The sequence below is a fragment of the Protopterus annectens genome, chromosome 12.part0, assembly GCF_019279795.1.
Source record: "Protopterus annectens isolate FY-2018-M chromosome 12.part0, PAN1.0, whole genome shotgun sequence".
Lineage (NCBI taxonomy): Eukaryota > Metazoa > Chordata > Ceratodontiformes > Protopteridae > Protopterus > Protopterus annectens.
Genome location: NC_056746.1, coordinates 139,971,513 through 139,998,103, shown reverse-complemented (window position 1 = coordinate 139,998,103; position 26,591 = coordinate 139,971,513). Strand labels below are relative to the sequence as shown.

At 42.8% G+C, this 26,591-nt stretch overlaps 2 protein-coding genes and 1 pseudogene across 2 annotated transcripts in view; 2 read left to right on the top strand and 1 right to left on the bottom strand.

The window, feature by feature from the left end:
- The window catches only part of LOC122816399 (multidrug resistance-associated protein 1-like), an 827,783-nt gene that overhangs the window by 24,127 nt on the left and 777,065 nt on the right, over positions 1-26,591 (top strand). The gene's annotated exons all lie outside the window — the stretch shown is intronic.
- On the bottom strand, positions 12,041-14,944 carry LOC122817299 (alpha-taxilin-like; the record flags this gene model as incomplete). The annotated part of the gene is made up of 2 exons (XM_044090526.1): positions 12,041-12,065; positions 13,989-14,944. Coding segments are annotated over 2 exons (981 nt in total), but the record flags the coding sequence as incomplete, so codon positions are not given.
- LOC122817252 overlaps positions 14,947-26,591 on the top strand; it is a 70,957-nt pseudogene continuing 59,312 nt past the window's right edge.

Here is a 26,591-nt window from a genome sequence, read left to right as displayed (position 1 = left end):
GAAAACATACTGGACCTGATCATCACCAACATGGGGACTCTATGCTCCAGACCAGAAGTGTATCCCTCACTGGTAAGATCAGACCATAAACTAATCTCACTAGATATTCACATCCCAACCCCAGCCCCTGCCCAGAAAACCACAGTGAAAAACTTCTCTAAAGCAAATTTCACACTCCTCAAAACCGAGGTGGAATCCTTCAAAGACCCCGGGCCTGTGGAAAAACCGAGGTGGAATCCTTCAAAGCCCCCGGGCCTGTGGAAAATATGGCCCAGACCGCAGAATCCTTTATAAACGCATTCTATGAACACCTTCAGGGATGCATGGATCATGCAATCCCAAATAAAACCAAGACCCAATCCTCCAAAGTTAGGCGTCCTGTTTGGTGGACCCCAGCCATAAACAAACTATACAATAGAAGGTGGAAGCTACTACATGATAGAGCAAAATCCCAAAAAGGGAAGGCATCTCTGATCAGTATTAGCAAAAAACTATGGGCACTCATAAAATCGTCTAAGACCAGCTTTGAGAGAAAAATTGCACAGGACACTAAGGATAATCACAAGGCTTTCTTTAGTTATGTTAGGAACCTGGGTGGGAATTCCCAGATATGCTCAGAATTAGTCCAAAATGACAAAAAATACACCGAACACACAGACATTGCCAACATCCTAGCTGACTGGTTCAGCGCAAACTTCTCCCCCTCCTTCCCTACCAAAAGGGCAAATATCTATCCCAGCAGAGTGCTGCCCCCCTGACATCTCAGATGCTCAGGTAAGAGCCGCCCTCTCCAAAGCAAAAAACACCGCATCAATGGGACCAGACGGTGTCCCGAGCTGCGTCCTACATGAACTCCAAGAAGAACTAAACTCAAACATAAAACTACTGTTCAATCTCAGCCTTACTGCAGGATATGTACCCAAAGAGTGGCATACAGCAACAGTGGTCCCTCTCCACAAAGGTGGTGCCTCAACAGATCCTGGAAACTCTCACCCCATAAGCCTGACTAGCTTGGTCTGCAAAGCTATGGAAAGGATCATCATGGACCTCATAAATAAAGATATTGGGGACCTACCGACACTGGATCCTACCCAGTTCGGCTTTGTTAAGGGCAGATCCTGCCTCTTAAACCTGGTTGATTTCTTTGAAACAGTCACCAAGGCCATTGACGAGGGGAAGGTGGTCCACACAGCCTACCTGGACCTTGCAAAAGCCACCAAGTCCATTGACGAGGGGAAGGTGGTCCACACAGCCTACCTGGACCTTGCAAAAGCCTTCAATACAATACCACACTCTGGCATTATAGATAAGCTCACCAGCTTAAATATAAACCTCTATGTCACTAGATGGGTTGCAAACTGGCTCAAGAACAGAACCCACATGGTTAGAATTGCTGGAGCCATGTCAGACTCCAAACCAGTTACAAGTGGCATCCCCCAAGGCTCAGTCCTGGGACCTCTCGTTCGGTATATATTTCTCAGAGGCACAGGCTAACACAGAAGGACTGTGGCTGACCAAGTTCGCAGATGACTGCAAAGTGGGCGCCATAATCCATTCTCCAGCCGACACAAGCATCCTACAAAAGGGCCTCATAGAAACAGACAACTGGTGCCAGAGCCATGGCCTCGAGCTAAACACCAAAAAGTGTATAGTCATCTCCTTTGGCAAAAAGAAAGTGCCCACAAATTACCACATAGGTGGTAATCCATTAAGTACGGAAGAAGTAATTAGGGACCTGGGGACCCAAGTTGATAGCAATCTCTCATTTGACAACCACGTGGCCAAAGTGGTTAGAAAAACATTTTATATAGCCCATCTAATCATGAAGGGATTCACATCTAGATCAGGGGAGGTCATCGTGCCTCTTTACTCATCCCTCATCAGGCCCATAATTGAGTACAATGCCCCTTTTGGGATGTACCTTACCAGACACCTGCAGCAACTGGAAAGACCCCAAAAGTACCTCACCAAGAGGATCAAAGGGCTCAAACAGATGCCATATGATGCCCAGTTAAAGAAACTCCAGCTCTACTCAGTGACATACCGCCTGCTCAGAGGCGATCTGTGCCTGACGTATAAAGCCATGTCCAACTGGAATTAATGGACATGCTGCACCTCAGAAAATCCAAATCCCATTGAGCTACGCGCTCAAGAGACTTGAATCTCAGCACTGAAATAAATAGGACATGCTGGAGGGACAGATTCATAACCCAGAGGCTCCCTTCACTCTGGAATAAAATCCCAGTGCAGGTTAGGCAGAGTCCCTCATTGACTCTCTTCAAGAGAAATCTTGATGAGTGGATGGGAGACAGTAGGTTTACCCCGGGTATCACTTCTGTGTCACTGTTAGACAGAAGCACAGTATACTTACCTCGAAAAAGGGCATAGCAAAATTTATTTAAAATGGGTGGCGAAAGCCAAACACACTCTGGCTAGGCTTATAAATGCCCTAGGGCAGATAGCCTAGTATGAACCTATCAACCTATATGAAGATGCAAGGGAATTAATAAAATATGGAGATTTAAAAGTAAGTAAGAATAAAGAATGGGCATGTCAAACGAAAATGTTAAGACTGAACTTGATTATATAGTTTACTCTAAATACATGAAAGAACAGGAGGAGTACAGATGGCAGAGTATTCAGATCATGGAGCAGAATTGGCTAGGATAGAGGAAGACAGTGAAATAGTAAAGGAGGGAACGGGATAAAGAGATTAACTGCACAGTTTAAAAAGGAGCAGAGAAAACTTATGGAACGATCATATGACAGTGAGGCCATTTTATAAAAAACTGGACATAGTGGTGCTTAATGTATAAGCACAAGTGCTGAATATATATTTAGAAGTGAAAAAAAGAATTATAAAATGAAGAAATATAAAGAAGTTTTACAGAGCTGAGAGAAAGAGAACAAGTGACAAAATAAGGTTAGTGGAAAAACAGATGCATGGAAAGAATAGAGAAAAAAGGTAAAAATGATACATGGGCAAAGATTTTTTATGGAAAAAAAGAAGAGGTATCCCCTTATTTAGGAAAGGAAGCAAAATGAGAGGAGGAAGGATAGATGCTGTTGAAAATACAAAGATATTCTGAAGGTGGTAGAAAATCCTGTAGAGAAACTGTTTGAATAAAGAGGAAATGAATGAACAAGAAGAAGAAGAATGGGAAGTGGGTGTGTGTGGCTAAAAACTAAGTTTTTTGTTATGAAAATGAAATAGCAATAGAAGAAACAGAGATGGCGGTACAATTATTTTATTTATTTAGAAGGTAAGACTGAATCAGCAACAGGGTTAGATGGTATAAGTTATGAGTTTTCTAAGGAAATGAATAATGAGTTTCATATTACTGTCTGCAGTAAGGCTTAGGAAGTGTAACGTTTTCTGTTTTTACATTCCCTTTATGTAAATTGTGATTGTTGGCAACTGTTAAACTTTTTAGTATATTGTTTGTAAATCTTTTTAAAGATGTAGGGCCAGATTTACGAAAGCTTGCGCGGAGTGCAAGAGGAGTGTAGGAGCTCACAGAGGCAATATGTCTGCCGTGCGATCCAGGTACAGCCAGCAGGGGCGTGCACGAGAGCTGCTAAAGCTACTCTTGCACGGACAGCATCATGGTATGCAAATTACCTCATTTGCTGCTGAAAGCTATGCAAATGAGGTCAATTTGCAATCCAGAAAACACTAACCTGTCCGTGGAAGATTAGTGTTCTCTGCAGAAATGTACTCCACTGGTAACGGAGTACCGTTTTGCAAATAGCTAAACGGAGCTATGACAGCTCCAAATAAAGGATGCATACAGTTGAGGAAGCATGCCAATGGCCAAATATAAGGCCATTGGCATTTATAAATGTTTAAAATGATTAAAATCTAACTTCCTTCCCCCCAATCTCTGATGTTTAAGCGTAGCGCAGCAGTGCTCAAACATGTGGCGCTTTAAAAAACGAGAAAATAATTTAAAATAGCCAAAATAGCCATTTTCACTAAAAAGCTTATCCTGCCATGCAGGTGAATGGCAGGCTGAAGACAACAGGGCCACTGAGTAGTGGTTGCTAAGGGGGGGAAGCGCAGTGTGAGAGATGTAACCATGCATTAGTAGGCAATCCTATGCAAATGAGGATAAGGATAGTGAATCCCAATTTTCCCCAGCATGTGAGCTATGTCCCAAGAGTGTAAGTGTAGGAGTACGTGTGTAGCGGAGTAGAATATAGGTAACATCATGAGGGGTGTCAGAAAGGCTGTAAGCTTATTGGAGCACAGTGTCTTGCGTTTGCCCTGAGTTGCTCAGGATTGCAAGAGGCATGTCTACAGTTGTCCTTTTTGAAAACCAGAAAACAAAGGTGTACGCCGTGAATATATCTGAAATTTCTTGCAAACATGCACACAGCGTGTGCACTTTTTTGTATGGCGCTGCCCTGGGCAGAAACAGAAAGGGAAAAGGAAGGAAAAGAAGTAGTAGGAAGTTAACCAAGGAGAACTAGCAGATATGCCAGGTGAAATATATCAGAATCAGCCAATTACACAGGCAGCAGACTAGCCCAGCCCAGCACTTTAAACTCTGCAAACAGCATTCTTCCCCGTTTTTTCCAAAAAACTCTGCAACACTGCAGTATACAAAGAGGGAAAGCTTAAAAACTTTAAACTCAGACAAAATGTTAGGGGCTGCTCTTGCTATCATAAACCAACATGTGCAAGGTGCTGAGGGTGGTGATGTTGTGAATGCTGCTGAGCAACCCACAGTGAGGAGATGGAGAAGAGTGTACAGGCCCAGGGTAACCTACCAGGGGCTACATGAGCTGGAGATTAGTGGAGCGCTATAGGGTGGACAGAGACCTCCTGCAGTAAATTGTTGAGCTGTGCCGGCCACACCTCACAAACAGAACCAACAGAGGGGAACCCATCCCAGTGGATACCAGTGTATGTGTTGGCCTAAGAATACTAGCTACAGGTACCTTCCAGAGACCAACTGGTGATATGATGGGGATTTCACAGGCATCAGCATCCAGGGTACTGCACCAGTTCCTGGATGCCATGTCAGCACATGTTGGTGAGCACGTATATTTCCCCGATTCCTGTGAGGCATTGGCCAGCAATATGCATCTTTTCCATCAAATAGCAGAATACCCTGAGGTAGTGGGTGCAATAGGCTGCATGCACATACACATCAAAGCACCACCCAGTGAGCGGGGTAGGGTCTACATCAACTGCAAGGGCTTCCCCTCCATCAACTGCCAGGTCATGTGCGATGCCCAGGGCATAATAATGAATGTGTGTGCTGGCTGCCCTGGAAGTTATCACAGTTCCCACATCTGGCATCTGATGCAGCTGTACCAGAGATTTGCCAATGGGGACATCCTTGATGGTCACCTAGTGGGGGATGCTGGATACGCACTGGAGCCATGGCTGATTGACACCCATCAGAAATGCACACACACCCGAACAAGAACTCCATAATGAGGCACATGACAAACAAGAAACATAATTGAGCATGTTTGGGATGCTCAAGTCTCAGTTCCAGTGCCTGGACACATCTGGTGGAGCCTTGCAGTACTCACCAACTACATGTACCCAAATTGTCATGGTATGTGCCATGCTATACAATATGATCCTGCGGAAGCAGCTGCAGCAGGAACAACATGGGGCAGGGCCAAACAGCCCCCCTCCATTGCCAGGGCCTGCACAGGCACAGCGTGACTCTGAGGAGGAACAACCTGAGCCTGCCCCAGTAGGCAGAAGGAGGCATGCCCAGTATGCCCTGGCCTTGGCAAAGAGGCAACGTATAGCACGTACACTGACTCAGTAGGAACCCTGGAAATTACACCTGTCTGACTCGCACATACAGTAAAAGGGATGCCTAACTTGACACTACCTGTTTTCAAACATGTAAAGGGAGTGTAATATATGCATCTGACATAGGCAGCCCTAAAGCACCACCTGAGGCATGAGTCCCTATTTTAAGCAATATAAAGCACTGATAAGCAAATTTTACCAGTATTGAGCATATTTAAATACAATTGCGCATAGCTGCGCACCACGCTAACCAGTGCAACGTTGGGCAATGTTGGGCAAAGTCGAGTAAAGTCGGATAAACACGCTCATACCTGCTTTACTGTTCCTTAACCAGTCAGGTCTGCCCAGCAGGAAAATAAAAAGCAGTGACAGGGCTCGAACTCAGGATACTGTGCACTATAGTCACAGTACTGAACCACTAAGCCATGACAGCATTTCACTGCACAGACACAACTTAAGTCACTCACGCATACCAGTTGGGAGGGTCACTTACCTAACAGTCATAGCCAGCAGGACAATTGTAGACAAACGCAAACACAAACAAATGCTGTATCCTGCCCTCTGAAGAGGCATATTAGTAACCTCCCCCAGGCCTATGCAGACAGATAACAGCAGGCCAGGCAGTGTGATGTGGATTGGGTAGGCTATGAAGTCACAAACTAATATGCGTGTAATTGGAAGCTAAGGTCTGTAGTACAGTGGTATGCCTCAAGCCAGTATGATAGGCAACAGTACAGATGGAAATGGAGTACCTGACATAGTGCAGGCCTAGCAAATGTGTATAAGTGTCAGGTGTACCCCTCATCCTATGTACACCCACAGTAACAATCAGGTGTGCCCCCCCCCAGGTAGAAATGTACAAATAATAGCTGTCCCCCCTGTATGTAGAAATGTTGATAATTCTATGCAAATTGACTCATGGAAGCCCTGCAGGCACAGCGTGCTTCCTGTCGATGTACAACACAAAGGTAAGCCCTGAAGTAAAAAACAACTTGATTTTTCACATGCATATAGTATATATGCCCATAGTGGGCATGCTCACACACTTAAACAAATTTAGCAAATTTCAGTCAGCAACATACTGAAAGGTCATACGGGGCATGCTCACACACTTAAACAAACAAAGCAAATGTCAGTCAACAACATACTGAAAGGTCATACTGGCCATGCTCACACACTTAAACAAACAAAGCAAATGTCAGTCAACAACATACTGAAAGGTCATACTGGGCATGCTCGCACACACAGGCCATGTCTGAGTACAGCAGTGGGCCACACATATCTGGCAGTTGCAGTTCTTACTCCAGACACTTGTCACTATTCACCAATCCTGCCTTGCGCACACAGTGATATGAAAACAGACCCATATAATATATTGGACCCCTGTCATAATCAAACTATGTACTGCAAGTACTTACGTTGTTCAATGAAAGTGAAAATGCAAAGAAGATCAATAAAGCTCCGATTAGTATCATCAAGAAGCAATGAGCACTCCTAACATTATCCAAGCCATGTTCTGGCAAAAATATTGCCAAAGAGTCCATAAAGAACCATGAAGCTTTCTTTCGCTATGTCATAAATATCAATGTAAACTCATATATGTTCTGAGTCAGTGCAAAGTATAAATGAATACATGTACATGACTGACATTGCCAACATCTTGTCAGACAGGTTCATACATATTTACCCCCCTCTCACTGACAAAAGGGCCATTACCATACCTGGAGATTATGAAAACCCAGAAATCACATATACAATGGTTAAACAGCTCTATCCAAACCTCAAAACATGGCATCTATGGGATGACATGGTTTCCCTGGCTGTGCATATGTGAACTCCAAAACAAACAGACCCTGCACCTGAACAGTCTGTTGAGACTCACCCTCTGTACAGGATATGAAACTGTTGAATGGGTTACAGCAACGTTTGGCACACTCCACAAGTGTTGGTGTACAACAGACCATGGGAACTATTGTCTTATAAGCCTAAGAAGCCTGATCTGCAAGGCCATGGAGTCCATCATTATGGAACTCATAAACAGAGCTATTGGGAGCCTACAAACATCCAACCCTATCCATTGTGGTTTGGTCAGGGGCAGATCATGGTTCCTAAACCTGCTAGACAGTTTTCAAGGCAGTCACCCAGGTCATACATCAATTAAATGAGCTCCACATGGCCTACATAGACCTTGAAAAGCCCTTTTCCAACATCCCACACACATGATGTATCCACAAAATCAACAACCTGTGCATAAACACGTATGTCATCTGATGGATTGCCAACTGGGGCGCAGATAGATCCCACAAGGTAAGAATTGTGGTCTCCTGTTCAAGCTGGTAACAACAGCTGTCCCCCATGGCTCAGTCCTGGGACCCCTCCTGTCTGGTGTATACTTTTCAAAAATACAGTCAAACACACAAGGGCTATGTTTAGCAAAGTTTGTGGATGACTGCAATAAGGTTGTCATAATCAATGTTTGGGCCAACAGAGACATCCTTTAAAAGGGTCTCAGTCAGACATATGTGGTGTCAAAATTATGGCCTCGAGCTACAGTCATACAAATACCACATAGGTGCCAACACCCTAAATATGGAGGTAATAATAAGGGATCTATGGACACATGTGGATAGTCATCTCTACTTCCAGAAACACATTCACAAAGTGGTTAGAAAATCATGCTATGTGTTTCTACAAATTGCCAAGGTCTTTGCATGTAGGTCAAAGGAGGTTCCCTCTACTCATCAGTCATCAGACACATCAGAGAGTATCACGGCACACTTGCGATGAATCTGACTAGGCACCTTCAGCAGTTTGTATAAATTACATAGATTAATCTGGCAGAGAAGGCATTTGGAAGCATGCCTTCACTTCCGTGTGATACCTCGGGGCATGTGTGTTCTGTGCATGCCCACTTATGGTGATAGCCACCCTGAACTTCTGAGAAAGTGGCAACAATTGAATATAGATCCTAGCAATCAATATATAAAACTTCTGATTGATTACTTCACCCCAATTGAAAATGAGCTAGTCACAAAAGTAGAGGCTTTGCACAAAGATCTACTGAACCAATATAAAGGAGAAGTTTATGAGAAAAAACTTGATGCAATGTTTGTACAAGTTATCGCCTATAGTGATAGACTGCAGCAACTGAAATATAAAAAACTACAGAGAGACTACCATGATTTTTTATCAGGACAAATTTTTGTTTGGCCTAAGACTGGTGATCAATCTAATATCCGACAGAATCATCTGCCTTATGCTGATAATAGTATTATCAATGCAGCAGATTTCACTGAGTCCTTGAGTCCGATTAATACGGAAATTATGTCATCAATAAGTACCAGGAAGCAAGATGAGTTGCCAGTGGGCGAGACGCCACCACCTAATCAACAAGCTCTAAAGGAACCAAATTCCCTTGGAGCGAGACCAAAACTTGCTACAGGACTAACCCAAAATGCTTTTTTGCCATTACCAGTACAATACAGAGCCCAAATATCGACGCGGTCCAACAGTCGAGGAAGAAGAAAGAGGAAGTATTCGGGAGAGATAACAGAGGTAAGGAGAAGGAACAGGAACTGAAGCAACTTGTACTCAATTTTTCGAGTCGTGAACTGACTATGTGTGAAGCAAATCTTTTGAACAAAGGACTTTCCTTCATTCCATCCCAGAGTAGTAATCTTTCAGAGGTCCTTATTGACTTGCGCCTTTTTGTGAGAACCTTAACATTAAAATTATTGTTTAAAGACGCTAATACGTCTAATTTCAATGTTGGTGAACAATTTAATTGTAAAAGTATGTTTATACCTACTCTTTCTTCCAATGTTGAATGTTTTGCACAGTTATGTGAACAAGATTTATATGATTATTTTTCTAAAGGTAAATCTAAACATGTGTTTCATAATTTGAATGCAAATGAGAAATTTTCACTTAAGAGCTTACAACAGGATTTGAGCTTAGTGTTTAAACCAGCTGACAAGGGAGGAGGTATAGTGGTAATGGACTCCACCCTTTACACTAAGCTAATGTTAAATATGCTGAATGATGATGTAGGCTATAAATGTATAGACCATAAGCAATTAATATGTATTGTGAAACAGGTCCATGACACTTTATATGACCTTCTCATGTGCAGACAAATTTCCAAGGAACTATATGAATATTTTTTGCTAGATTCCCCTTTTATTCCCGTGATTAAAGGCCTTCCAAAAGTGCATAAAGGGGTTTTTCCACCTCCCTTACGACCAATAGTATCTGGTGAAAAATGGGTAACTGAGAATATTTCTCGTTACATTGAATCTAAATTGGGACCTTTAGCCAGAAAAATACCTACCATTTTAAAAGATACCCATGAACTATTGAATGATTTACAGACTTTAACTGAAGACAATATTTTGCCTTCTTCTATCATTTTGGTATCACTTGATGTCAAGAATCTTTTTACAACTATCCCTAATGAATATGGGATTGAGGCCATCAGGGAATTCGTACATGTAGATGGAACACTCGATAATGACTCTCAAATGTTGATTTGTACACTACTAGATATGGTTTTGAATAACAACATCTTTTTATTTCAAGACAATTTATATGCACAGACATGGGGGGTGGCCATGGGCACCCCCTGTGTGAATTCTTATGCAAATCTAGTAATGTATCAATGGGAATGTAGGTTTTTGTTTGATAGCGCATTTTTCAAGCATATTTTACTATACAGACATTTTGTAGACGATATACTAATATTCTGGAAAGGAGATGATGATTTATTGGGTCATTTGGTCCCCTATCTAGAATCTACAACTGATTTCTTGAGATTTACTATGGAGAAATCTGTTAACAAGATAGATTTTCTAGATGTTACCATTTTTAAAAAACTAGATGGTGTAATCTCCACTACTCTATATAGGAAACCCTGTTGGAGAAATGCAATATTACATTATAATAGCATGCATCCACGCCATATATTTCCGAACATTAAGAGTCAGTTTTTGAGAATCTCCCGTCTATGTAGCAATGACAAAGATAGAAATGCACAACTAAATATAATAGATGGGTTATTTGTTGATGGGGGTTATTCTAGCTCTCTGGTTAAAGATGTGAAAAATTCAATCTTTTGTTCCAAATCTCAGACAATTGAACGTCAGAGATCAAAAACCTTGTGTAAAACCAACTGGCATGACACTAAGGTAGCCTTTACAACCAGATATACTAATGATATTAAACACATTAATAATATCATTAGGAGAAATTGGAATGTATTGTTGCTAGATACACAAGTAGCAGAGGTTGTTGGCAAAAGACCTACTTTTAGATACAGGAATAGCAAAAGTCTAAAGAGACTATTATGCACTGAAAAATTAAATAGACCTGTCTTTGATCTTAGACGGTCTTTGAGACATGGAACATATCCATGCAACAGTTGTAATATGTGTAACTTTATCTCCAAAGACCAACAATTTACTGTACCATACATAGAGTATACATTTACACCCAATTTTTATGCCACATGTAACTCTAAGAATTTAGTATATCTGGCTACCTGCGTCGCATGTGAGGCATATTATGTGGGGCTAACATCTAGAAGATTAAAAGATCGCATTTATAACCATAGTTATGATATGAGGAAAATTAACTTAACAAATGCCTTGGCTAAACATAAATATGCATTTCACGACCATGATTTTAAATTTAGGGCACTACAGATAGTAAATAAAAATAAACGGGAAGGCGACAACGTGGGTTATTTAGAATTGGTTGAACTAAATTGGATTCTAAGACTGAGAGCACATATTGAACCAGGGCTCAATCAGGCAGTAAGCATAAAACCAATATTGGCCAGACGTAGATAAATTATGGGCATTGGTCCCTATTTATATTTCATTTAAAATACTTGAGATATTTCAGAACGCATTATGTAGTCAGTTTTTATGAGTGTTTTATTGATGTGTTGGATATTTAGCCTGGATATATATATTTTTCAACTTTTTATGTTTTATGTTTAGAATTTTTTTAAAAAATTATATTTTTAGTTTTAAAGCAATAGCCCTGTATATATGCCCTTTCTGCAATGCTATTTACATACGTTAATATTAAAATTTTTAGTGATATATGAATGGAATGGTTTGAACATATTTATATATTTTTATATATTATATAATATATTATATATACATTATACATTCTGCATTTTTAGTTGTGAACAAGTTATGAATATGTGTCATCAAATAATTACATGCATTATTTTATTTTATTCCATATATTTTACAGGTCTTTATGAATTATATTGCTTTAAAATGAAATAGTGGAATAATTGATGTGCTATTTTAACTAATTAATTGATTAATTGATTCATTAGATAAATTGTCTTGCATATAAATATCTGCCAGAATGAACTGATTTACAAACCTGAAGAAGCGTACCTTGGTAGTACGTGAAAGCGCTTGTTTCGATAATAAATACAGTTTTATTATATCCATTGTCGTGGTGGCTTCTATTTCAGTCGTTTTATTTGCTGTTACGTGGATTCTCCTTGCTCTGGTAGACGCCTTTGGATGGTAGTATCCTGTTTGTATCTACACCTTCAGCAGCTGGAAAGACCACTGAAGTACTTCGACAAGAGGATTACTGTCCTCAAACAGTTTTGCCCCATGCAACAAGACTGAATTTAACTCAGTCTGTACTCTGTTGCATACTGTCTACTCAGGCGATCTCTGCCCAACAGACAGGTCCATGTCCAATGCAGAACTGATGTACATGCGCTATCTGAAGTAAACCCAAGCTCACTGTGCCACATGCTGTAGGGATATCATCACAACAATAAATAGAACATGTTGGAGGGATATATTACTAACTCACAGACTTCCCTTGCTTTGGAACAGGCTCCCAACCTATATTAAGCTGAGGCCCTAACTGACACTCTTCCAGAGGAGCCTTGATTAGTGTATGTGAAACTGAACTGTCACACCATGGATCACTTCATCAGCTCTACTACACAGAGGCCTAGGGAACTAACCCCACGTGTGGTGATAGCTGCACACTCTGGCCATACTAGTATATGCCTTCAGACAGCCTATTACCTACCTATGTACCTATATATAAATATATATATATATATATATATATATATATATATATATATATATATATAGGGGGAACACAGTATAATAAGCCAAAGATGGATGGGCAGAGATGTGTGTAAGAGGGTGACCATGACAGGGAGCCATCCATGACTGTCCCACCCAGCACACATCCCAATGGCACAAAAGACATTATGTGCACATCTCACCCATGGTACATAACAGCCACCAGACAGTATAATAAGCCAAAGATGGATGGGCAGAGATGTGTGTAAGAGGGTGACCATGACAGGGAGCCATCCATGACTGTCCCACCCAGCGCACATCCCAATGGCACAAAAGACATTATGTGCACATCTCACCCACGGTACATAACAGCCACCAGTATCTGTAAGCATTACAGTGTATGTGGTCCATGTGCCTGCTGTACAACATGACTGTACAATGAAGTACACATCTACTATCTGTAGACATGTACCTGTCACATAGGTTCATAGGTATGTAGTAGACTATCTTCACAAAGGCATATATTAGCCTAGGCAAGTTGTGCAGCTTTCACCACCGCATTGGGTAGTCTCCCAAGCCCTAGTTCTAATAGTTAGTACCCTAAGCCCCTTTCTAGTGGGGCTGCTGATGTGATGCCTGGTGTGAATTGTCTGTTTCCCATCCACTCATCAAGGTTCCTATTGAAGAATGTCAGCGAGGGGCTCTGTCTGATGTACAATGGGACTCTGTTCCACAGTAAGGCAAGTGTCTGGGATGGTACTCTATACCACCAGCATGTTGTATTCATTGTTGTGATGAGGTTCATATCCCTGGAGTGTGTAGTGCGACTCAATTTTGTTATCCGTAGATGGAGCATGTTCAACAGTTATGTGTTGGACATGGCTCTGTATGTTAGGCAGAGTGTGCCTCTGAGTAGGTGGTACGCAACAGAGAACAGATTTAGTTTTACCAGTCACAAAAGAAATTCGACTCCAATGCAGGAATCCACAAACGTAATGGTAAATGTCAACCACAGTGTTCAAGTAAATGGCAATGAGACACAAACCAAAAACCAGTTGCTAGTGTAGGCAAGAACCAAGACAAGACACGTTGCGAATAAAATAAATAAAATAGATGATTTATTCCACCACAAAACAGCAAAAACACTTCGACTCGGCTGCAAAGTCTCTGTTACAACAGTGGAGGCCTCCATGCTTGGCAGCACAGGGGAATCCATTGCTGAAGTCCCTTTCTCAGGAATCTCTCTGTAGGGCCCCTGGTGGTTTGATACTTGTGTACTGCTACCTTGCTGAACCTGAGAACTCAGATCTTCAACTTTTTTACTCAAGTCATTGCGCTCTGTTTGAAGCGCCCTACAAAGTTTCTCCAAGCGCTGGATTTTTACTTGAAGACCTTCCAGTTCCTTGTCGCGAAGAGTTTTCTCTTCAGCCATCTCTAGTAGAGCCTTGTTACTACTTTCCCATCTTGTGCGATACATTGTTGTTTCCTTCTCAAGTTTCTTTATCTTTTTGGTCATCTTTTCCATTTCTTTTTTAAATGTAGTGAATACTTCATTGCTTTTGGAAAGAGTGCTCTGGAATTCTTCAAATTTTTCTGTATAAAGTGACAACTGTTGCTTGAGGTGAGCTTCCTGCTGTTTCATCAACTCACACATCCTCTGTGATTTGACTGCCTCCTTTAACAAATAATCCTTTTCCCGTTGATGTCGTTCCTCTGCCTCCTTCAGCATTTCCTGCGCCTGCTGTAGCTTTGCATCCACAAGTTGCTGTTGCAAGTCCTTGTGCTTGAACACCTTATCTATGTGCTCCTCCCTCAGTTCGTACTGCTCAATCAGTTTTTTCAGCTTTTCTGCTAACTCCACATTTTCTTGTCGAAGTTTTGAGTTCCGTTCGTTGTGCTGTTCCATCTGCACCTGGATGTCATTCAAGGTCATCTGGAAATGAGAAGTGACCTCCTTTCTCTCTTCCTCTTCTTCTCGGGCTCGTTGTACACCCTCTTCCTTGAGTGTACGGTTGTGCCGCTGGAGTTCCCGACATAGACTTTCAAGCTTACTGCGTGCAAGGATGGCTTTGCTGTGCTCATTGATGGAATACAAGCAGAAGCAGTGGAGACTGAAGACGTTGAGAAGGGTAACAGTGACTCCCCAAAAAATGGGGAGCCGGAAATTGAGTGCCCTGAAATGAATGGAGAAAAGGAGTATGCTAAGTGTGCAGCGACTGTGGAGGACTGTAAAGTGAGCAGTGATAATACTGAGAAAGATCAGAAAAGAGTGCAAGAGAAGAAGAAGGCCAAAGGTCTTGGAAAGGAAATTACACTTTTGATGCAGACACTGAACACACTTAGCACACCAGAGCAGAAGCTAGAAGCCCTGTGTAAGAAGTATGCTGAACTGTTGGAGGAGCACAGGACGTCACAGAAACAAATGAAAATGCTTCAGAAAAAACAGGCTTAGCTTATTCACGAGAAAGACCATTTAAGGAATGAGCACAGCAAAGCCATCCTTGCATGCAGTAAGCTTGAAAGTCTGTGTCGGGAACTCCAGCGGCACAACCGTACACTCAAGGAAGAGGGTGTACAGTGAGCCCGAGAAGAAGAGGAAAAGAGAAAGGAGTTCACTTCTCATTTCCAGATGACCTTGAATGACATCCAGGTGCAGATGGAACAGCACAACGAACGGAACTCAAAACTTCGACAAGAAAATGTGGAGTTAGCAGAAAAGCTGAAAAAACTGATTGAGCAGTACGAACTGAGGGAGGAGCACATAGATAAGGTGTTCAAGCACAAGGACTTGCAACAGCAACTTGTGGATGCAAAGCTACAGCAGGCGCAGGAAATGCTGAAGGAGGCAGAGGAATGACATCAACAGGAAAAGGATTATTTGTTAAAGGAGGCAGTCGAATCACAGAGGATGTGTGAGTTGATGAAACAGCAGGAAGCTCACCTCAAGCAACAGTTGTCACTTTATACAGAAAAATTTGAAGAATTCCAGAGCACTCTTTCCAAAAGCAATGAAGTATTCACTACATTTAAAAAAGAAATGGAAAAGATGACCAAAAAGATAAAGAAACTTGAGAAGGAAACAACAATGTATCGCACAAGATGGGAAAGTAGTAACAAGGCTCTACTAGAGATGGCTGAAGAGAAAACTCTTCGCGACAAGGAACTGGAAGGTCTTAAAGTAAAAATCCAGCGCTTGGAGAAACTTTGTAGGGCGCTTCAAACAGAGCGCAATGACTTGAGTAAAAAAGTTGAAGATCTGAGTTCTCAGGTTCAGCAAGGTAGCAGTACACAAGTATCAAACCACCAGGGGCCCTACAGAGAGATTCCTGAGAAAGGGACTTCAGCAATGGATTCCCCTGTGCTGCCAAGCATGGAGGCCTCCACTGTTGTAACAGAGACTTTGCAGCCGAGTCGAAGTGTTTTTGCTGTTTTGTGGTGGAATAAATCATCTATTTTATTTATTTTATTCGCAACGTGTCTTGTCTTGGTTCTTGCCTACACTAGCAACTGGTTTTTGGTTTGTGTCTCATTGCCGTTTACTTGAACACTGTGGTTGACATTTACCATTAGATTTAGTTTTACCAGTTGTGTTGCATAACACAACTGTTTGAGGCCAGTAATCCTCTTGGTGAGGTACCTCTGTGGTCTCTACAGCTGCTGGATATGCTTAGTTGAGTACATCCAAAATGGTGCATTGCACTCAATGATGGGTCTGATGACTTGAGTAGAGGGCCACCACTACCTCTTTTGATCCTGATGCAAACCCTTTGATGATTAGGTGGGCCACACAGGATTTCCCAATCACTTTGCCAACATGGTTGTCAAAGGAAAGATGACTATCTACTTGTGTCCCCAGATCCCTTATTACCTTGTCAGTTTTAAGGGGTTAACACCTATGTGGTAGTTTGTGGATACTTTGTTTTCACCAAAGGAGATTACTATGCATTCTTCCACATTGAGCTTGAGGCCATGATTCTGACACCACACATCTGTCTCATAGAGTCCCTTCTGGAGAATATTTGTGTCACCTGGGGAATCTGTTATGTCAAACACTTTACAGTTCCCAGCAAACTTAGTCAACCACAACCCTCCTGTGTTGGCATGTACTTTTGAGAAGTCTATACCAAACAGGAGGGACCCCAGGACTGAACCCTGGGGGGCACCAGTTGTTACCGGTGTAGAGTCTGACATGTAGCCAGCAACTCTTAATTTGTGGGATCTATCTGCGAGCCAGTTTGCAATCCATCTTGTGATGTATGGATTCATGCCCATGTTGGTGAGTTCATCTATGATACCTGACTGGGGTTTGGTGTCAAAGGCCTTAGCGAGGTATAGGTAGGCTGTGTGGAGCTCATTTCAATCATCTGTAGCCTGGGTAACTGTCTCAAAGAAATCCACCCAGATCAGGAGGCGTGATCTGCATTTGACAAAGCCAAACTGGGGGTGCTCAACTATGTGAAGGTTCCCAATGTCTTTATTGTTGACTTCCATTATGATTGGCTCCATTGCCTTGCAGATCAGACTCGTCAGGTTCATAGAGCGTGAATGCCAAGGGTCTTTTGTGGCCCCACCCCTTTGGAGTGGGAAGAACGTTGCTGTGCAACATTCTATGGGTGCATATCCTGTAGAGAGCATGTAGAGAGAGGTGTTGGTATCCTTGATGAATATATATACATCCCCACCCTATGTGCTATGATCCAGGTTCTGATGCTGGAGGTATGGAATGAGTAGTATCCTGGTAGTGCTGGTGTGCTCTCTGGAGCCTTGAACTAGGTTTCTGTTACTGCACAGATATCAATATTCTCCATACTGAGAAGTGCCTCGAGTGTGTGCATCTGGAGGCTGAGACTTCTGGCAATGAGTAGCATTTAGCTCACTTTGTGGTTATTTGTGTTAGTTACGGGGTTTGGTTTGTCCTGAGTGACCGGTGTTCCACACCTGAAGTCAACGCCTCATTGGTCTGATCTGACCATAAGCTAATTACCCTACATATCCAAATTCTGCCCCCACCCCCATTAAGGAAACCATGTTAAAAAATATCTCCAAAGACAACTTCATGATTCTTAAGACAGAAGTGGTGAACTTTAGGACACCCATGCAGATGGACAATACAGTTATGACTACTGAATCCTACACAATTGCACTTTATAAGCACTTACATGAGTGCATGGATCGTGCTATCCCAAACAGAACCAAGACGCTATCCTCTAAGAAAAGGAAGCCAATCTGGTGGTCTGCCATAAACAAACTGCACAACAGAAGGAAGAAACTGTTGCAAAAGAGGGTAAAACCCATGAGTGGAGGAGCTCCCTGGTCAGCCTCAGTAAGAAGCTGTGATCCCTGATAAAATCCTCCAAAGCTAGTTATGAAAACAAAATTGCCACTGATTCTAAAGACAGTCACAAAGCATTCTATAGCTATGTCAAGAATCACAATGGCAACACTCAGATCTGCTCTGAGTTACAGCACGATGGCACTAAATATACAGACCCAACTGATATTGGCAACATCCTGGCAGATAGGATCAGTGCTAACTTTACCCCCCTCTCACCCATGAAAGAGCCCATCTCTGTAGCGGAAGAATGCAAAGTTGCTGTCATCATGGCTGCACAGGTAAAACCACTCTCCAAAGCCAGGAACACAGCATCCATGGGACCAGATAACATCCCAGGCTGCGTTCTACAAGAACTACAGAATGAACTGGCACCACACCCAAGTACCATGTTCAATCATAGTCTCACCTCAGGCTTTGTGCCTGCTGAATGGCGCACAGTGACGGTTATCCCACTACACAAGAGGGGAGCCACCACGGACCCCGGGAACTAGCGCCCCATTAGCCTGATGAGCCTGGTCTGCAAGGCCATGGAACTTATAAACAAAGACATTGGCAATCTCTAAACTCTGGACCACAACCATTTCGGGTTTGTAAAAGGCAGATCATGTCTCCTAAACCTGATAGACTTCTTCGAAGCAGTCACCAAAGCCATAGGCAAGGGTAAGGTGGTTCACACAGCCTATCTAGATCTTGCCAAGGCTTTTGACACCATCCCCCACTCTGGAATTATAGATAAACTCAGTAAACTAGGTATAAATCCCAATGTCACAAGATGGGTTGCCAACTGGCTCACTGACAGAACCCACACTGTGAAAGTAGCAGACTCCAAGTCCGACTTCAGACCAGTGACAAGTGGAGTACCACAGGGTTCAGTCCTGTGTCCTGACCTGTTTGGTATCTACTTCCCTGAAGTACAGGCTAAAACAGAAGGTCTTTGGTTAATGAAGTTCCCAGATGTCTGCAAACTAGGAGCCATAATCGAAACTACTAACGATGTGGACATCCTACAAAAGGGCCTCACTGAGACAGATGCCTGGTGTCAAAGCCATGGCCTCAAGCTCAATGCCAAAAAGTGCATTGTCATCCCCTTTGGTAAAAACTCTGTACCCATGAACTACAACATAGGCGGTAGTATACTTAACAGTGAAAGTGTGATAAGAGACCTTGGGACACAGGTGGTCAGTAGACTCTCCTTTGATAATCACATCACCACAGTAGTCAGGAAATCCTTCTACGTCGCACACCTCATCACAAAAGGTTTCTCATGTAGAAAAAAAGAGGTCATTGTTCCCCTCTACTCATCACTCATTAGATCCATTATCGAGTACAACGCCCCTTTTGGTATGTACCTCACAAGACACCTACAACAACTGGAAAGCCCACAGAAATACCTCACAAAGAGGATTAGCAGCCTCAAATACATGCCTTACACAGACAGTCTCAAAACACTCCAGCTTTACTCTGTCACATATTGCCTACTCAGAGGTGATCTCTGCCTAACATACAAAGCTATGTCAAACACAGAGCTGTTGGACATGCTCCACTTAAGATCCCAATCTCTCTGAGCTTTGGCTCCAAATCCCGGACCAAAATACAAAAGGAGGGGGTGTATCCATTTTCATAATCACACCTCCAGGTTAGTGGCACATCACGAGGCCTCGGAGACCATCCAAGTGCAACTAATAGTGGGCAAAGCTGCTTATCAGATCGTAGCCTGCTACAGATCACCTACCTTGTCTCAGGACCCTCACTCAGCATTCCTGAGAACACTGGAAAATATAAAGGTCCTACCAAACACCATGATATTAGGAGATTTCAACTGCCCAAACATTGACTGGGAGAATTACTCAAGTACAAACTCCTTTGCCCAGTGCTTCCTAGAGTTTATAAACTCAAATGCCTTGGAACAGCTGGTCACCACGCCAACTAGAGGTGACAACATACTGGACCTGATCATCACCGACATGGGGGATCAGTGTTCCACACCAGAGGTAAACCCCTTGCTGGTAAGATCAGATCAAAAAGTAATCACACTGGACATCCACATCCCAACCCAACCCCCAGTCAAGGAAAACACTGTGAAAAACTTTTCAAAAGCAAACTTCACACTTCTCAAGACCGAAGTGGAAAGTTTCAAAGCCCCCTTGCTACAGGATAATGCTACCCAATCCACAGAATCCTTTACAAATGCATTATATGAGCATTTACAGGGATGCATGGATCGAGCCATCCCGAGTAAAACCAAGACTCGCTTCTCCAAAAAGAGGAAACCAGTCTGGTGGTTCTTGGCCATAAATAAGCTATACAACAGAAGGAGGAAACTACTACATGATAGAGGAAAATCCCAAAAAGGAAAGGTATCATTGATCAATATTAGCAAAGAACTACGATCCCTCATAAAATCATCCAAGGCCAGTTTCTAAAGAAAAATTGGCAAAGAATCTAAAGATAACCACAAAGCCTTCTTTAGCTATATCAAACATTTAGGTGGCAGCTCTTAGATATGCTTTGAGCTACTGCAAAATGGCAAAAAATACACTGAACCAACTGACATTGCCAACATCCTGGCGGACATGTTTAGTGCAACCTTCACCCCCCCCACCCCCACCCCCAAAAGGGCCTGTGTCCATTCCTGAAGAATGCAGAGCCCCAGACATCACGGACATGCAGGTAAAAACAGCCCTCTCCAAAGCTAAGAAGACAGCATCAATGGCACTGGATGGTGTCCCAGGCTGCGTCTTACATGAGCTCCAAAAGGAACTAAACCCTCACCTAAATTCACTGTTCAGACTCAGCCTTACCACAGGCTATGTACCCAAAGAATGGCGTACAGCAACAGTCATCCCACTCTACAAAAGTGGTGCCACAACAGAACCTGGGAACTATCGCCCTATAAGCCTGACCAGCCTGGTCTGCAAAGCTATGGAGCGAATTATCATGGAACTCATAAACAGAGACATTGGGAACCTCCAGACACTGGACCCTACCCAATTCAGCTTTGTTAAAGGCAGAGCCTGCCTCCTAAACCTAGTTGACTTCTTTGAAACAGTTACCAAGGCCATAGATGAAGGGAAGGTAGTCCACACAGCCTACCTGGACCCCACTAAGGCCTTCGACACCATTCCCCACTCTGGCATCATAGACAAGCTTACCAGCTTGAACATTAATCCCTATGTCACGAGATGGGTGGCCAACTGACTCACGGATAGAACACACATGGTCAGAGTTGCGGGTGCCATGTCCGACTCTAAACCAGTCACAACTGGCATCACACAGGTCTCAGTCGTGGGACCCTTCCTGTTCAGTATATACTTTTCTGAGGTACAGGCAAGCATGGGAGGACTATGGCTGACCAAGTTCGCAGATGACTGCAAACTGGGGGCCATAATCGACTCTCTGGCTGACACAGACATCCTCCAGAAGGGTCTTACAGAGACAGATACCTGGTGTCAAACCCATGGCCTCAAGCTGAATGCCAAAAAATGCATAGTCATCCCCTTTGGAAAAAACAAAGTGCCCATGAATTACCACATAGGTGGTAATCCACTAGGTACAGAAAATGTAATTAGGGACCTGGGGACCCAGGTATATAGTAACCTCTCCTTTGATAATCACATTGCCAAAGTGGTTAGATATTCCTTCTATGTAGCCCACCTAATTACGAAAGGGTTCACCTCTAGATCGAGAGGTCATTGTGCCCCTCTACTCATCACTCATTAGGCATATAATAGAGTACAATGCCCCATTTGGTATGTTCCTTAATTGGCACATGCAACAGCTGGTAAGACCACAGAAGTACCACACCAAGAGGATCATGGGCCTCAAAGAGATGTCCTATGCAGCTCTACTAAAGAAACTCCAGCTCTACTTGGGTGCTTACTGCCTGCTCAGAGGTGATCTATGCCTGATGTATAAGGCCATGTCCAACCCGGAATTAATGGACATGCTCCACCTCAAGAAAAACAAATCTCTTAGACCCACACACTCCAGTGAATTAAACCTCAGCAAAGCAATAAACAGGACATGCTGGAGGGATAGATTCCTGTCCCAGAGACTTCCCTCGCTCTGGAATAGAATCCCAGTTGATGTTAGGCAGAGCCCCTTGCAGACTCTCTTCAAGAGGAATCTTGATGAGTGGATGGGAAATTGTAAATTTACCCCTGGGATCACTTCTGTGGCCCTGCTAGACAGAGGCCCAGGAAACTAATTTAAAAGGGAGGCGAAAGCCAACATATTCTGGCTAGGCTTATAAATGCCCTTGGGCAGATAGCCTAGTACCTACCTATGAACCTACACACTCTAGGGGCCTAAACCTTGTCACCATAATAAATAGAACATGCCGGAGGGATAGATTCCGGTCCCAGCGACTTCACATACTCCAGAATAAACTACCTATCTATATCAAACAAAGCTCCACGTTAGCACTCTTCAAGAAAAAATCTTGATGATTGGATGGGAAATAGGAAATTCACTCTGGGGATCACTTCTGTGTTTCTGCTCAACAGTGGCACAGGAAAATAAATTTCTTGGGTGGCAAAAGTCAGGGTACCTTTTTGGCTGGGCTTGTATAGGCCCCAGGGCCGATAGCTAGTACCTACCTATGAACCTTTGAGCCTTGCCTAAAAAAGGTAATATGGGGACAGCAAGAGCCTTGGCCAGTATTCAGAAGCATAGGGGCAACAGGGTTTGTCCATTATGTCATCACAGGCAGACAGAGACTGGATCCCCTTTGAATGACACCAGAAGCTCAGCCAATTGTTGAAGTTTATCATCTTTCTGTTATATTGCAGTATCATGTAGGTGAAGGTAAGATGCTACTCAAGGTTTGACCCTGTGTGTGCCAGCATGTGGTGCATCAACCCATATATGATATGGTCATGGCCTATGCATACAATACATTCACAATATACCTAGTATGATAAGCCTGCTGAGGTTAGCAAATGTGAAAAAAACCTTTGTGCAGACTGTCAGCAAGTAATGTCTATATTGCACCCTGTAACTCCATATTGCTTGCTGAAGTGTAAAGATGTACTTAGTTTGGATTAAGAACACCGCACTTTGTCTGTCTGTGTGTCTGTCTGTCTGTGTGTCTGTCTCTGTGTGTGTGTGTGTGTGTGTGTGTGCAACCATTTTGGAGACTACACACATCCCTTAAAAGTGGTATACTCATCTTTATCAAGTCTCATGATGTCACCATCCTACAAATATACATGTAGAAAGGTAAAATCCCAGTAATGTGTATAGCGCGTCGTGTAAATGTGTACTGCTGTAGTATCATAATGTAGTTAGGTAGGGGTTTGAATCCTGCACTTGCCAACTGTGTGTGTCTGTCTCTCTGGGGAGGAGCAATCTTTTTGGAGACTACTCACACACCTTAAAAGTAGTATACTCATCTTTGTCAAGTCTGATGATGTCACCATCCTACAAATATACCTGTGGAAAAGTGAAATCTCAGTAATGTGTATAGCGTGTTGTGTAAATGCGTACTGCTGCCTTATCATAATGTAGTTAGGTAAGGGTTTGAATCCTGCACTTACCAACTGTGAGTGTGTGTGTCTCCCTGGGAAAGAGCAACCTTTTTGGAGACTACTCACACCCCTTAAAAGTGGTATACTCATCTTTGTCAAGTCTGATGATGTCACCATCCTACAAATATACCTGTGAAAAGGTGAAGTCCCAGTAATGTGTATAGCACGTCATGTAAATGCATACTGCTGTAGTATCATAATGTAGTTAGGTAGGGGTTTGAATCCTGCACTTGCCTACTGTGTGTGTGTGTATCTCCCTGGGAAGGAGCAACCTGTTTGGAGACTACTCACACCCTTTAAAAGTCGTATACTCATCTTTGTCAAGTCTGATGATGTCACCATCCTACAGATATACCTGTGGAAAGGTGAAATCCCAGTAATGTGTATAGCGCGTCATGTAAATGTATACTGCTGTAGTATCATAATGTAGTTAGGAAAGAGTTTGAATTTTGCACTTGCTGACTGTGTGTGTGTGTGTGTCTGTGCTCCAGGTGTATGACACCATTGGCCAATGTGGAGTGAGTTTGATTGTTCTAGTGTATGACATATCACAATGACAACTGTATGTGCATTACACACATGTATTATATGTACACATGTTACATGTATGTGGTAGCATGTTGTGTATCTTCTGTACAAGGTACTGATTACACTGTATTCTCCTTGAACAGTTCTGGTTTCTGGCGTGCTGGCTCTGCCAACATGGCTAGGTCACTTCACTATTCCAGTGCTTAGATCACTGTGTGCAGTGATTCCTGTCCTCTCTGATTTCCTTTGCAGACAGTGTCGTCCCATTTATCACAGACTGTGATTTGAAACCTGTGAGTGAGGTAGCAAAGACCCCTGTTGATTGATCAGCAAAGGAAAGCAAGAACAACTGTAGATCTGCATGGCAAAACTTGGCAATGAGTGTGCAACACATGCAGACAATGTGCATGTGCTGGCTTGTCCAAACTTGTTTGGTAATGTGTTAATTGGTGGACCTATGATCATATTTTTGGCTGTAGGTATATTGGGGTAGAACACTTAAAACATGGCTCTCTATATATATTGGTAAACAGGGGGGTCTTTATGGGATACTTGTTTGGGGGATACTGGAGGTATCTGTCTTCTCTGTGGCCTATTGGATGACACCAGGTTCATGTCACTTTGTACAACATGTAGATACTGTGTGTGTCATCTGTGTGTAACACCTGTAGAATAGTAGTGTGTCCTTGTACCATAAGCATCATACACCACAGGTTGTTTCCCAGGACTGGCAGCTGTATAATACCAAGGTTTGCAAACAGGACTGAGTGCAGGCTATATGTCAGGAGTACTGTGTGCACTACTTACATACAGGCTTGTCAAGTTACTGGCTGTCAATGTTTGTGTGATGTCTGTGTGGGTCCTTGTTAACCTAAGTGGGATGTCAGTCTGTTGTCATCATGTTATAGCTTGGTTAGGTTGAGTGAATGTAATTGGGTATGATAGTTGACTGAGCTGAATTGGGGCTGCTCTGTGGGTGAGCTGCTTGCTGACCAGCTTGACCTCTACCCTTGGTGAAGTGTTTGAAGGTTCCATGAGAGAACCTAAATGAGTAAGCCAATAAGTGGGTATAGTGTTAATGGGTCAGGTTTGGTCTGTAGTTTTTGCCTTCTACAATGGTCTCCATTTAACATCCAACTAGCTGTTTATGTGCTGGTTTGGTTAAGGTGTTTAGAGGGTAAGGGGTGGTAAGAATAACAGTATGTTGTAGTGTGATGAAGGTGATAAGGTGTAAGACATGTGAAGGAGGAGGGATGAAAGAGGTTTGGTTTAAGAGGAAGGATGCCAGAAGGGCAGGTATAGGTTGAGATGCTATAGTGCAAGCCATGGAGGAGAAGTTTATTTGAGGATGTGGAGAGATGATGTTTATGGATGTGGAGAGAAAGAATGCAGGTAGATGGTGTGACATGTGAAGGTTGAGAGAGATGAGGAGGGTGGATGATGTGGTGCTAATGGGAGGTGTGAAAGGTGAAGATGTTGTAGCTGGTGACTTGTGGACTGTGAAATGCATTACCATGGGTCATTCCAGGAGACCCTTGTGGAGAAGATCAACCATTACCATGTGTGATTCCCATGAACACCATTACCATGTGTCATTCCACAGGTATGTAACCTGTATAGAGGCTGCATCTGGACAGAGTGTTTAGGTGAGTGATGACTTCATATGTCAGCTTGTGTATGACACAGCCAGGGACACTGTCCAGTACCATTGCCACTGTGGTGTGAACTTTGTTAAAGAGATGTTTTAACTAGAGTGTCTGTGAATCATCAGGTTTTATATTCTTCAGGTCTGGAAATGTGGTCCTTGTGTAATGACAAGGTGGTAAAATCCGCATTCAAACTGTCTGACAAGGAATTGGTAATGTTAGTCAGATAAGTGTACTTTGTGACCATTTACATTAACTGTGACCTGATCTGAGATTTCCCCTGTAGATTATGAGCAACACTGAAGAAAGCTTTTGTGTTGTCTTTGGAATCCTTGCCATTTTGTATTTTGAAGCTTGCCTTGTATGTTTATTGAGGGATTGTATTTTCCCAATGATACTGACCAGAGAGGTTATCCCTTCTTGGTATGTAACTCTTTTGGTACAACTTCACACCTTCTGTTATATATTTAGTTTATGGCAGGGGTCCATGAGACTAATGCACATTTACTGTATAAGTGAGAGTTTCTTGTGTTTGTGATAGCACGGTCCATGCAACCCTGTAGGTGAACAGTGTGCATTAATAAAGGATTATTCAGCTGGGACAGTGTTAACCTTAGTAATGCAAACCAATGACAGATAGCAACAACAGCATCACCCACAGCACAGTGTCAACCCGTGTCATACACACACATG